We start from the raw sequence: 13,854 nt of genomic DNA, 5'->3' as shown, positions 1-13,854 counted from the left end.
CTCTCTCTTTTTCGTCTCATTCCTTCACTCGAAGAGCGCTCTCCTCTGTGGTTGCCATAGTAATCCCAAAGCCAATAACAGCCCTAACTCTTTCCTGCTTCCAGTGAAGAAAGCTAGAAATGACAATTGCCCCAATCAAATGTGCCCAAGAGTGCGATTCTCATTTCTGACGCCATGCCACACCCAGAACCCTGCACCCATTCCCAGACCTTCGGCCCGCACTGTGTCTCTGCCATCATCCCCTCCTTATTCAGGAGAGGACAGCATTATAAATCAATTTACAAGCTGTGAGAGACATTGGGCAGACGATGGAAATGAACAATGGCAGATGAAGCATATTGGAAAGCATTTTCTTTCCCCTCTCTGTCTGCGGGTGAATGCAATGTTACCATCTCGTGTGCAGCTGGCAAAGGGAAACCTAATAGTATTTTTGCGTGTGCACGAGCAATGAATTAGGAGAAGGATGGGAATAATAAGGAGAGAAGAAGGGTTAGCGTGAGTCTGCTGCTTGTGTGGATTTCTGAATAATAAATAGTGGAAATGTGCAGTCATAGCTGGCAGAGCTGTTTGCAATAACTCAATTGCCGAATGAGGTGGTGGTGGAGAAGAGGATACAAAAAGTGCTAACACTTGTGATTCTCCATCAGTCACACTGACACCAGCTTCCATGAGTGGATATCTGTATGTGTGCTTGGTGTGCTGTGGCTCCTGTGAATCTGAGATCATGAACAAACATTCAAAAGCTGAACAAGTTCAGGAGTGAGGCGAGGTTTCTGTCTCAGAGAATCACACCTGTGACCACTGAGACGTGCTGCCACACTGTTACATGAACACCACACCCTATATGGTTTGTCAGTACAAACCATAAAGGGATTGGCCATAGTATAAAAGATAGATGTAGCCACCATGAGATCATTCATTTGCACTTTGGACACCACCATGTTTGTTTTTGAGGTCAGAAGTCACCTTATATGGATGACAGGGTGAAGTGCTGATTGGTCTTTATATTTTTGTAAAGTAGTGAAACACTGTTGGCACTTATATGTCAAAAATATGAACTCATACTGTAATATGATTGCCAGATATGTCTAGAAGCTGGTCCGTGGAAACAACTGCTGAAGTGGTAGCCCGGTTGAAGATGATGGTGAGTTTTTAGCAATAAGCTTAGATAAATGTGTGACTGTGGTTGCCAAGTGTGGTGTGTGCTGCATTCAAAGCTGCATGAGTGTGTTTAACATCTCCTGATCGTGGTCAAATGAGATAAGGAAGAAGGAAAATAAATAACAATAATCATCATCCTCCTATAGAAACATATGTACATACATACACATACACTTACACAAATACAGTATACAAAACATTATATAAAGTAGATAAATACACATTTATATGTATATATTTACATAAATGTTTAAGTATATAAAGTAAATGGATGGGTGAGAAAATTTTCAAATGTGAGAAAAAAGGAAAAGTGGAGTGATGGCCCCAGAAGACTCCAGGGCAGCGTGAAAGGTAACGAAATACATCAGCATTTACGCTGGTTTATGTAAATCAGTTAAAGCCTTCCCAAGTTTTTATAGATTATCATTGCTTGGCATCAGTTTATTTTTAAGACTGGCAGCTCTGAGCTGTCCCCAGAAGGAAGCTGACTCAGATCATGACCACCACCAATAACAACCCCCAGACCCTGTTTATTATATACACATCACTTAGTTACTAACCATTATTAAAAATGTATCAACAGTGCTTTGCTAAGTTAGTGTTACACTGCTATGAGCCTATATAATCTTATGGTGGGTGATATTATAATAGCAATTATGGTTACTGTATTGGAACTTGTGTTTTAATAGTATTATAATACTACAATAATGAGTAATGATATAATAATATTGCAAAAGAATATCTGGTCGCAGACATGCATGGATACATTCAAACATAAAAATGCACGAATATAATTACACACATACATACATACTTAGCAAGAAACAGTTGAACAGCTATTGAAATTTAAACAAACCTGGCCGTTAGTCATGCATAAATTAATCCATTTGTCATGGTCTGTGGATGCAACCGTGGAGGAGAGAGGACCCAAAACCGTGTAGGCAAATAGGAATAACTTAAGGCAAGCCGTACTTTATTAATAATGTTTATTGCCCATATATGTTATTAATACTAGATCAGTATAAGAAGTAAATCTTCAGTTATCAGCAGCATTACTAATTTAATTGTTATTATTAATATTTTGTTAATTACTTCACGTACTGGAACCATTATGTTTTCGATCGACTTCCTTTCAGAGCCAGGCTCAAGTGGCCACCAGAGAAACTTCAGTTTTTAGCAGTTTCCTGTTGACTTTATTTTTTTTGGAGGTTGTCAGTTGGTCCAAACAATTAAACGTATAAAAGAGGGAAATAGCATCTGGGTCTGAAAAGTGAAGCAGAAATGCACCTTAAAAACCTGCATCTTTTTAATGACCAGCAGAAGCTGGTAAGCAATGGGTGATGTCACATAGGCCACATCAATCTTTTATAGTATATGTGGTCCAGACCTGTAATGATACAGCAAACTGCTGTAGCAGTATGGTCTGTGACCTGAGTGGGAGTTTCAGTATTACCAGAGTAATTAAAAGCAGAGAAAAAACTTGAGAACTTCAGTCACATACTTTATTTTGGTAGAAAAAAAGAGCTAATGATGATAAGCAAATTTTCATCTACTGTGCCCACATATTAGAAAGCAGATAGCTGCCATAATTCAAACTTTAGTTTATTTGTCTGTGCAGCGGTAACACCTCAAATGACAATATTTGCTTGCCACCTCCAGTGTCAAGTTACACTTTTCAACCAAACCACAGCTATAGTGTCACCTTGGTAGGTAGGCAAACAGCTCAAAATAGAGCCTGGAAAAAAACTGAGATGCCTGCGCATTTCAGAGCTAAGGCCAAGGATACGTTTTTGATTTTTTCTTTTCTTTTTTTTCATCTTGCACACTTGCTTTGGAAATGCTTTTTTTTTTTTTTTTCACAAACATGTTAACAATGACAAAAGACCATCACAGGATACTGAGCACCAACACTGATGAGCCCTGCCTTTAATGGCAGCACAGCATCTCAGAATAATAAATGATCTGCCTCACCAAACAGCAGGTAATCTCTGCCCTCATCCAATATGAATTGGGCTGAGGTGGATGGGTAACCATCCTGCAGGTCATTGCATTTCTATAATGCATGACCACCTACAATTATTAGGAATTTAACTGTAAAAAAAAAATCCTTTAGTGACTTTTCTCCACCCTGTACTGTTTGCAGGTTGCCTTGGCCAATGTTACCCCTAAGCCCCATTCCAGTGTCATTGTGTCATAGGGTTGCCATGTTGGGCAGTTTACCTTATACTTGAGCTATTTATTTAATGATTCATTCATTCATTCACGCTTTACAAATGCTCAGAAATACCGTTTTATTTGACAATAAAATTAATTGAGTAATGATCATCATTATTAAAATCATTTAAGTTTAGTGAACTAAATTTAAACTTTTCATTATAGTAATCATGCTCTCACCGCTCCGTAGTAAAAGATGACCTGTGCCCTTTCCTTCAGTGACTTTGGTTTAGAATAATTATTCTTATTGCTGAAATATCTCTGAAACTATTTAATGAATTACCGTGAACATTTTGTACAAGCATTCATGGTCCTCAGAGGATGAATCCCACACATTTTAGTGATCCTCTGACTTTTCCTCCAGCTTCTCGGTGCATTTTTGATGAAATGTCCTCGATCTGGCATCACTTTTTTCCATCACATAAAATTTAACCTTTGCTTTACTTTTGCCGCTTTCTCGCTGCTGTGGATCAGAGCAGTTGGGATGAACCAAAGCTTTGAAACTGTCCCACAAAAAAAAAAAAAAAAAAAAAATGCCGGAAATCCTGTTTGTGGAGCCGAGGGGAGTTGCAGATTTGTGTGTTGACTCTTTCACTTTGGGTTCATCACAACAAGCAATGACTATGCATGCAGAGGAATATAAATGTGACATTAGCATCACTTATTATCGGCGTATGTAACAGCTCATGTCTCCCAGTGCTTCCCACGCACTTCCTCTCCAAACAGACAAAGCCTCCCTGAGAATAATGAAGATGGTAAGATTGTGCAGTATTTTTGTCCTGCCAATTTCAGACAACACGTCAGAGACAAGCGATTTAATGTCTCTCTCTCTTTCTCTCTCTGTATATATATATATATATATATATATATACTACATATGTCTCTCATTCTGAATCATTCAGAAGAGGCAAAGGGGGCAGGGACTTGCGAATAAGGAGGCTTGAATTCAGAGATATGGGATTATAATAACAAAACTTGAGGTTAGTTTAAGTAAATAAGAGTACATTACTGAGCAGCCAGAATGAGGAAAGACGGGAGCGTGTGGTAATTGGGAACATGCCCTTCTGACAAAGAATTTACTCTGAAAGAAGACTTCAGGACCAGGTGGATATTTTTATTCTCTCACTCATGTGCATCTTGCAAATAAATGTATATATCTGTATAAATGTATATTTATATATATCGATCAAGATCCTCAGCCCATGGTCAAATATCACCTGAAATCAGAGCACTCATTAAAATCAAATTAATAACAAGACAAGAATGAGATTTCACTGAATTTTGCCTTTAATTCATGTATTTCACACCCATTAACACAGTAACTGGAGAACATCTGTGAGTGGTTGAAGCGTCACAGTATAAAAATTTATACTTGCACATGTCCAGAAACACAAGAACAGTAACAGCACATGAAACCAGCTTCCACTGTTTATCTGGAGAGAAAAGGAGGAATGTGATATCAAGTAACGGACCGGCACTTTGTTGCTGCATTTTCATAGCAAACCTGTCAAGACAGGAAGACTTGAGAAACACAGTATATATATATATATATATATATATATATATATATATATATATATATATATATATATATATATATAGTATATTTTAAAACAAATCTTAGCAAGAAATGTGACTAAAGCCATTGTTAGCACAATATTCAATGATCTCTTTCTCTCACTCTCTCTCTCTCTCTCTCTCTCTCACACACACACACACACACACACACACACACACACAGGTATTGACAATTTTCTCAATTCTCATTTTAAATGTCATCAGTCAAGCCTATCTGGCCTGTGTCTAATTAAACAGCTATTGAGTGCTGAAATATACAGACTGATTTCCACCACAAGAGCAGGCTGGATAATGGGAAAGTTAATTGTAGCAAGTTGATTCTGGTAATTCCTCTGCTGATGTAATAAAGGTTAGCTGCACAGGCGCAGTGACTCTAGAGGTTCAGTAGTGGCATACCCTCACAGTTGCTGGCTAAACTGTTATAACAGCTGTACATATTGTATTTTCAAGGACCCAAGAGGATGACTTCTTATTACTATTATTTTATCAAGCCCCACCAACAGATAAATCTTTCCACATGGTTAACAGCTAAGTTATGATATCAAGGAACAATTTAAAGAAATGTTTGACATTTTAACTTTTCAGGATGTTAAAATTAAAATGAATATCTGGAGTCCTCAGCTGCAACTAACTGCTGAATCTCAGCTCATAATCCTCTTCTTTGGGCTGCTCCCTTTAGGGGCCACCACCGCAGATCATCTGCCTCCATCTCACCCTATCCCTAGCATCCTCCTCTGTCACACCAACACCTCTGCATGTCTTCCTTCACTACATCCATGTATCTTCTCTGAGGTCAACATCCATTGTTTCTGACTTTGTCTCCAAACCGCTCAACCCATGCTGTCCTTCTGACACACTCATTTATAATCTTGTCTATTCTGGTCACTCCTAATGAAAATCTTCAGCTCTGCCACCTCTGGCACTGTCCATTACTTTGGATGATTGACCCCAGATATTTAAACTCATCCACTTTCACTACCTCTTCACTCCTTCACTTCCTCTAGTCCTTGTATCTTCAAAAGGTGATAAAGAAATATAGCAAGTAAGATGTGACTATTTAAGGATTTGTGTCATTGTACTCAAACTTAAAGAAAAACTTTTAAAACTCCATTTTGTACTTTGGTATATGTTCATTAAGATAAAAAAAAAAACTAACTGCAAGAATTTCTCTCAGCCTCAAGAGATATGTACTGATGAGGGTCTATTTCACAATTTGCAGAATATGAACCTGTGATGCGATTCCAGATCAACAGAGAACAGCATCCAAGCAGAAATAGTCAGATAAATGCATTGTTTTCAACTCTATTAAAAGATAAGCCACCTGAAAACAAGACACACTCAAACACTCTGCAGAGCACATCTCCCATATATTAGGCCCATTTTTGAAAACATTAGTGTCTGCAGGAAATCCTCATCCATAGCAGAAGGAGACCCACAACCACACAACAAGAATCCACTGAAATTTAATACTGAAACTACTGGAACATTTTAGTCATGCAAAAGAAACATCAACAATCAAACAATTTGGGAGTTTGAGTAAAAAAACACAACAAAGTCTACAAGCAGGCACTGTATGTTGCACACAAGTATGCAGCAGGAATCGCAGATCACAGACTTTCACGCCATAACAAACCACCCAACAGAGTCACTGTATATAAAGCACATCAATAATGGTGCTACAAGTGAGCTACAAACACCAGGTGAGAGCAGTCCTCACAGAATTAAATGAAGCTTTGGGTGGACGTGTAAGGAACCCTCAGCAGTTTGCATCACTCTGATGTCTCTGACTTATTGTCTCTGTGAAGTCGCTCTCCTCTGCTGAGCACTCGAGGCTGCAGTCACTTCCAATTTCTTCTAATTCTTCAGAAGGACTGCAGAGAGGCCCGACAGAAGACAGGGCCGCTGTTCATGTTGAAGCACACAATATTGTTTTCTTGCTGTTTCTTGTTTTCCGTATTTCTTTCTTGACGTGGCTGCCGCTTCCTCCCCCTGGACTTCATTAAAGTTGAAGCAGCATAACTGAACTGTCTCTGATCAGCACTTCTCACTCGCTGGTGCATAATTAGCATTTCACTGACAAATTGAATTATACTGTATATACAATACAAATCCAACATACATCTAAGAGTAATTTCAGAACATTCATTTTACAAAATACTACCTAGAAAATTAACAACTCTGCACAAAAAATAAATAAAAAATAAACCAGTCTACTCAAAACACAAATACATAGTAAGGCTTTAGGGTTTCATAAATCTTTGAGCACGTCATGCAACTGGTACTTGCTGTGACACCAGTGCTCTAATCTGCTCATTTGAGACACTTAATAAATTTACATGCACAATGATAGTTTTTCTGCTGCCAGTAAGGCAAATATACAGTACAGTGCAAAAGTCTTGAGCCACCCCTCATCTCTTTACATTTTGCTTCCAAGGAGTCAGGGTTTCTTGTAATTTCTTAAAGTGGACTTGAGCAACAGTTCTCCAGATTTTCTGAATGTTTTTCAAAGTTTTTCTTTGGACATTGGCAGCTTTTTCACTCATTTTGAGTCCAGTCCTTCAACCTGACCATTTTCAGAGGAAAGGTTTTGTAGGGTTTTTGCACCAACAAGGTGATTCCCAAAGAGCTGTTAGCTGTGTCCTTAAAAAATCTGAAGAAACTGGACAAGCGGAGGACAAAATTACAGATTAACAGTGACAGTGACAGATTAACAAAACCTATCTACAGCTGATGAACGAAAAGTCAGGTTTAGAGAGAATGGAACAAAAGAAAGCCAAGATCCAAAGAAGAGCTTTGAACGTCCTTCTATAAACCTGTAGAACTGTTCACGAAGAGCACTGAAAGAAATTACAAGAAAGCTTACCCAAGAGAGTTCAGGCTGTGTTGTAAAATAAAGGTTGCCAAACTAAATATTCATTTTCAAGCTCATGAGAATTGCACATCTGCAGAATCTTTTTTTTTTTTTTGTCTTATATAGTGTTTTCCATGTATGTTTGCACATGTTTCAATAAATCATTGCACCTAGTTCCAATTTTTCTAGCAAAATCTAAATTAATGTGGAGTGACCTTTGCACGGTACTGTGTGGTTGCATAAATTGTTAAACTAAAAGGTAAAAGGTGTGACTTTTAAAATCCTTCTTTCTTGTCCTGCTGAAAGCACAGTTAATCAGCACTTTGTCCAGTGTGAACCTCACTTCACTTGTTTTAATGAGACTATAAAATGTCCTTTAGGTGCTGCTACATCTAAAATGTTTACTTTTTTCATATCTGGTGAGATGTGGGGTAATAAATAATAATGCATTAGTCTTATATAGCGCTTTTCTATACACTCAAAGATGCTTTACAATTTCATGCACTATTCATTCACACTTCAATCATACCTGGTGGTGGTAAGCTACTAATGTCTGACGGAGGCATGGCTGCCAATTTGCACCTTTGGCCCCTCCGACCACCACCAAACACATTCACACTTAGGCAATTTGGGTTAAGTGTCTTGCCCAGGGACACAATGACAGCAAGCACCCAGACAGTGACTCAAACCAGCAACCCTCCAGTTGCAAGGTGAGCACCTGCCCACTGCGCCACTGCCACCCCTGGTAAATAACAGAGGCTCTGAGTGAAGCAAATTGGAATGAAATTTTAAATGAAGAAAAGATCATTTGAGAATTCGCCTGCATTACAATCTTGTATTTCAGAATAAGGTTTTACCAACAGGTCGTAATGCAGATCTCTAATGAGAGCCTGTTGCTTAATTACACAGGATTTAATCAAGTTGCTCACACTGGACTTGACTACATGTTGACAGGCTGTTATTAATTGGAGTGTCCACGCTGCTCTTTCATTACAGTGCAGGGATTTCATCAACCAAGTAAATCTGTATATCAAATGCACTGCAAACAGTTTCTCCTTGTTGCTCCACTTTCATTCACTCAGAGCTACATTTTATGCTGTTACAGACATCACTGAGGGCTATTGAAGATATTAAAATCCAAAACATACTGCTCACTAATGACAATCTCATCTTAACAAGTATTTTCTGTCTATAATGAAGCTCCAGGAACATTTTAAAGTGAATAAATCTGCTTCTAACATGAGGACTTTCAGTTGGATAATGTCTGAATGTTCCTCTGCAATCAATACGGATGACAAAAGATTTCATTGCTTTCAAATATTTGTACTTTCCAGATTTTTTTATTGTCTGAATAGAATTTAAAGGTAGCCTGTGGATTGTGCTCTACCAGTGTTATAGAGCAATGTTTGCACGAGTGGCTCTATGCTGTTTTTTTATATTTTGCATGCTTGTGAGAATGCAGGTGGTTTTGCGCAGTTCTACTAAATAATGTGTCAAAAAGACAGCGGTGAAGAATGCTTTCTAAAAATGTTTGACGATGTAGTAAATGCCTTAAAAATGTAGGCTAAAACTCAAGGATTAACACAGCTGATGATGAACTCGGTTTGTTGCTCTACAGACATTTTTTCTCCACACATATATAAAGATTCTGTAGTGTTCAGTTATCTTTAATTATATTACTATAGCATAGACTTCAGTCTTTCTTACAATATCAGTCACGTTATAATCGTACTTCTTGATGCACATTTAAATGTGGCTGCTCTGGCAACTGGGATCAAAGGGTCATTTGCACATCAGGATGTAGTGCCACTTCAAAGCTCCCACCGTTTCACAAAAGCATCTCTGTGCCCGTGCAGCCTGTGGTGTGACGGAGAATCGCATCCAGTGCTGCTGTGGATTTCTGTCACATTACAATAATAATAAAACCGTGAGCACAGTGAAGGACAGTGAAGCACAGGTGTCCTCCAACCTTTGAACCAGAGCTGGCTGAGGAAGTTGGCTAGGAGACATGTCCAGAGAGAAAACCTTTCATGTGTCAAATTCAGCTGTTGCTGCTCAGCCCAGTTGGTTTAATTAGTGTTCATTAATTGGGAGAGGGAGCTAGGCAAAGGGTAACCACAGTAAATCCTTTTTTTCTTTTTTCTTTGTGGCCTTAGTGTGTATTCAGATCCAATTAAAGATTATCTTCTTTCTGGGACTGTTTTACCTTCTTGGAAATCCTTCACTGTCTTCTCCCTTTATCTTTATGGTCACTGTCAGGATAAGTAGAACATAGAAACCAGTGCAAACATCTCGTTTAAATTTAATCAGTATCCTTGCTCTTTGCCCCCCTTTGACCTCCAGTTCCTGGCCTTTAAACCCCTGAGAGCAACTTAGCCAGAGGCACCTCTCGCTCTCCCAGCAATGTGTCCCTCTTGAGGCTGGTGCCTTTGTTCACCACCTTGAACTTCACAGAGAGGCTCTTCACCTGAGTCGAGCTTATGGAGTCGAAGAAGAAGTCCTCGTTGAAGACCGGGTTGCGGCTGTTCTTGATGATGTTGCTCCTTTGCTTCTGCAGCTTGCCGGGGTTTAGGTAGACAGACACGCAGCAGTTGATGCTTTTGATGTCACAGTGCTTGTCGTAAAGACTCTCCGCCGCCAGGACGCGGATGAGAAGACGGGAGGTGCTGGAGTCGTAGTTAACGCTGATCCTCACCGTCCCACCCTTGTGTAGGTTGATGGTGTGCTCCTGGTGGAGGCCGTGGTCTGAAGCCCCAGCGCCGCCGTGAAAGGAGGGGACGTGGAGCCGTCGCTGGACGTTGGGGCTGGGCTCGGCCGAGCTGCACTCGTCGGTGGAGAGAGAGCTATGGCGGGCGAAAGTCCGCTTGGCTTTCACAACTTTGGCCTGCGTCTCATGAGTGAAGATCTTGAGCAGGGACGCGGAGCGGGAGAGCAGAGGGGAGCTGAAGGGGGAGGACTCGGCTGAGGAGCAGGTGTCACTCTCTCCGCCGCTGAAGTATCGATAAGGATTCATGTGAGAGGTGTTAAAGTCGGCTGGATTCAGATGGTTTCCTGCATCGCTGCTTCTGCCCGGAGTCCTCCTCTGCGTGTTTGGGGAGGTGATGGGACTGGTGAGCTCGCAGTGGAACAGCGACTCTTTACGGCGCGTGTGGGGGCTTTCCTTCAAGGTTGCAAAGCCGTAAGATGTCTGAGTCTTGGGGACATAAGGTAGAGACATTGCTGTCTGCGATTGGGGGTCTGCGTTTGTATCTCCAGCCACCATATCATCAGCACTCTCTATCTGTATAATGTGGCGGTTTGCTGCCCTCAGCAAGTTCTTGGTGTCTCCTGCAATCTTCGTTACCAGACGTGGGCTTCTTGGGCTGCTGATCTTCCCACTACCGATGGTGTGCTCAGAAGCGGACAGGTGCAGGCCTTCTTTGGGCTTTACAGCGGGAATTTCGGGCTCTGGGGGGCAGCTCACCAACTTCGGAGGAATGAAAAAATCTGGGATCTTGTCGGGAGTGAGGACGTTGCTGTAGGCCGGGGTGCCACCTTTCTTGTCCCCATTCTCCCCCTGTCGCAGCACGCCACTCTCCACCGACCCGCGGATCTTATCCAGAACCCACATGGTCCCCACCGGAAAGTGGGATGTATGGAGTAGGTGCAGTCAGGTGTGTCTGCAATTAAAAACACACATTGGTGGGCAGGGGAGGGGTGGCGGGGGTTAAAATGATCAGAGCGTCGCTCCACAGGGGAGAAGAGGGATAAAAATACCACCTGAGTGCTGTAGCGCTGAAACGCTGTGATTAGACCGCAAGCATTTACAGGATTAAGACTGAATAAACAGGAAATATTACAGCGCTATCACACTGAACCTGAGCTTAACTTTCAGAGCTGTTTAGTCCAGAATATAGAGAGGAAGACCCTCTCAAAAAACTACATCTCAGCTACAGCTCATACCAGGCTTACAAACAATAGGAGACAACCCTTTGAATTTGCAAATGCAAAATTCAACTACATTAAATCTACAACAAATGAAATAAAATCCCTGTTGTTTTTAGATAACAAGGTGGTTTTACCGACTCACACAGTTCAGTCTGTGGACATATCAACAACAAAGGGTCTACGTCTTTATTTCCGATCATCCAGTCGTGTTTTGATGAGAAAATTTTAAAAGTGCGCTATTTATATGCGCAACTTTATCCCTTGATATAATTGAAAACTTTTGATTTCCATTTATGCTTTAAACTAATTCACTTTCAGTTTCAGGAAGGCTGCGCGATGGTGACTATTTTAAGATCAGAAATGATCACTTATTTTTGCCAAATGCATTAACAATGTCCCTATATCTAGATATTTCATATATTGCTACCTTTACAGAGCGCGTTAATATATATATATATATATATATATATATATATATATATATATATATATATATATATATATATATATATATATATATATATATATATATATTTTTTTTTTTTAGCGAAAAAGTTAGAAATGAAAAGACAGTTCAACAGGTGCCTGAATGCATCCTCCCATTACGCACCAGTCTGCAGCCAAAATCTCAAAAATTTAAGGTCGCTTTAAAATATGGCACAGCACACTGCTGATATCAGTGCTATGTAATAAATTCATGATACTTACAGCACTACAGAGAAGGAAGCAGTCCTCTTTTTGCACTTTTCGTTCGCTCCTTCAGTAACAGGTGTGCGTTTTTTTTCCTCCTCGGGTAAGTCTGTGCGCTCCGCGGCGCTGCTCTGCGCCCTCAGACGGTCTCGGCTCCGGAGCGCCTGTGGTGCGTTTTATAGATGGCACACAGATGCTGCTGACCAATAAGATCAAACTGTGCTTTTCCGTGTTTAACAGCAGAACCAGCTAGAAACACACGGGTTGCTTCTGTGAGGAAAATGAATCTTACAGGTTGGCTTCACATAAGTCCCCGGGAGTCACTGCAGGCGTTTTTAATACGCCTAGAATGTATTTTGCCATATAAAACTGATATAAAATGAAGGCACTGCAGTTTTACTTGATTTCTTTTATTTCAGCACAATAAAACGTGGTTTTATTTTCCACTCTGATGTCTCCTGATCACCCAGTGTGACACACACTCTCTCTTTTTTAAAGAACTTGAGCATCCTTTCAATCCGAGTCGTGACATTTGTTCGTCAGCTCAGCAACCATTAAGAGGGCCTTTTTTTTTATTTTTAACTTTTGCGCACAGCACCGAGCTTTTGTGCTCCAATAAATCGTTCTCTCTATGTATACAAGTGGTGCTATTTGACCAGAAAAAAGCACAGACAGACAATGCAACCTGGGGCATATGCACCTGTATGCTGTGCCGTCCAATTAACTTTACAGACTGACCTTTTTTTAAATCATCTTTTTTGTCTGTCTCTCTCCGAGTTTAACCGGACCTATTGGTCTCCGTGGAAACTTTGCTATGGCAACAAATACATTTGTCTAAAATAGGACTGACTTCATTGATCTGCAGCACAAAAGGCACTTTATTTGTCCAGATTGCCTGGTTTTGAGTCAAGTGCCATGCAGCCCGAGGACTGAGAGTGCTACGGGTTGCCGCTGCTTTATCAGAGATCAGTAAAGAAGCGGCAGCAGCACTACATTGACTCGACAACTTAGAAACGTACAGATGAGAGTGTCCGTGTCTGTTGACTGTGACAACGGCTTTACAAACAGGTGATTAACCAACCATTTATTGCGCGCAGACTTTGAATAGGTGTCAGCATCGCTGCCTGTCTCTGCCTCACGCAGATGGAAAATGAGCTTGATTGTTGTGGGTCGTGGTGCCCTTCTTGTCGCAGCTAATTGGGAGCTGGCAGAGGAAAACAGGCGCTCTACAGTAAACAAGCGGCTATATTTAACTCCATTTTGAACTCTACCCTCTGTTAAACCGCATAAAAAGCTCTTAGTAGCCTGTCAAAGATAAATTATTTCTCCATAACAAACTCAGAAAAAAACATCTCTTCTCGTGTCTGTTCTGGTTGTACTGAGGAAAAGCAGCCAAACATCAGCAAGTACACGGTGACACTGACGACACGACA

At 40.5% G+C, this 13,854-nt stretch overlaps 1 protein-coding gene across 1 annotated transcript; it reads right to left on the bottom strand.

Annotated features, from left to right (window-relative positions):
* Positions 1 to 10,157: 10,157 nt before the first annotated feature.
* LOC115778982 (C2 calcium-dependent domain-containing protein 4C) lies at positions 10,158 to 11,414 on the bottom strand. The gene has a single exon (XM_030727388.1). It carries the CDS (start codon positions 11,412 to 11,414, stop codon positions 10,158 to 10,160), a length of 1,257 nt encoding a protein of 418 aa, XP_030583248.1.
* Positions 11,415 to 13,854: the final 2,440 nt, after the last annotated feature.

The sequence above is a fragment of the Archocentrus centrarchus genome, chromosome 4 (assembly GCF_007364275.1).
Source record: "Archocentrus centrarchus isolate MPI-CPG fArcCen1 chromosome 4, fArcCen1, whole genome shotgun sequence".
NCBI lineage: Eukaryota > Metazoa > Chordata > Actinopteri > Cichliformes > Cichlidae > Archocentrus > Archocentrus centrarchus.
The sequence above is the reverse complement of the archived record's forward strand: the minus strand, read 5'-3'. Positions and strand labels throughout refer to the sequence as shown.

Bases quoted from the DNA above. Each gene is read 5' to 3' on its own strand.
- LOC115778982 (XM_030727388.1), bottom strand. From the start codon at position 11,414: ATGTGGGTTCTGGATAAGATCCGCGGGTCGGTGGAGAGTGGCGTGCTG.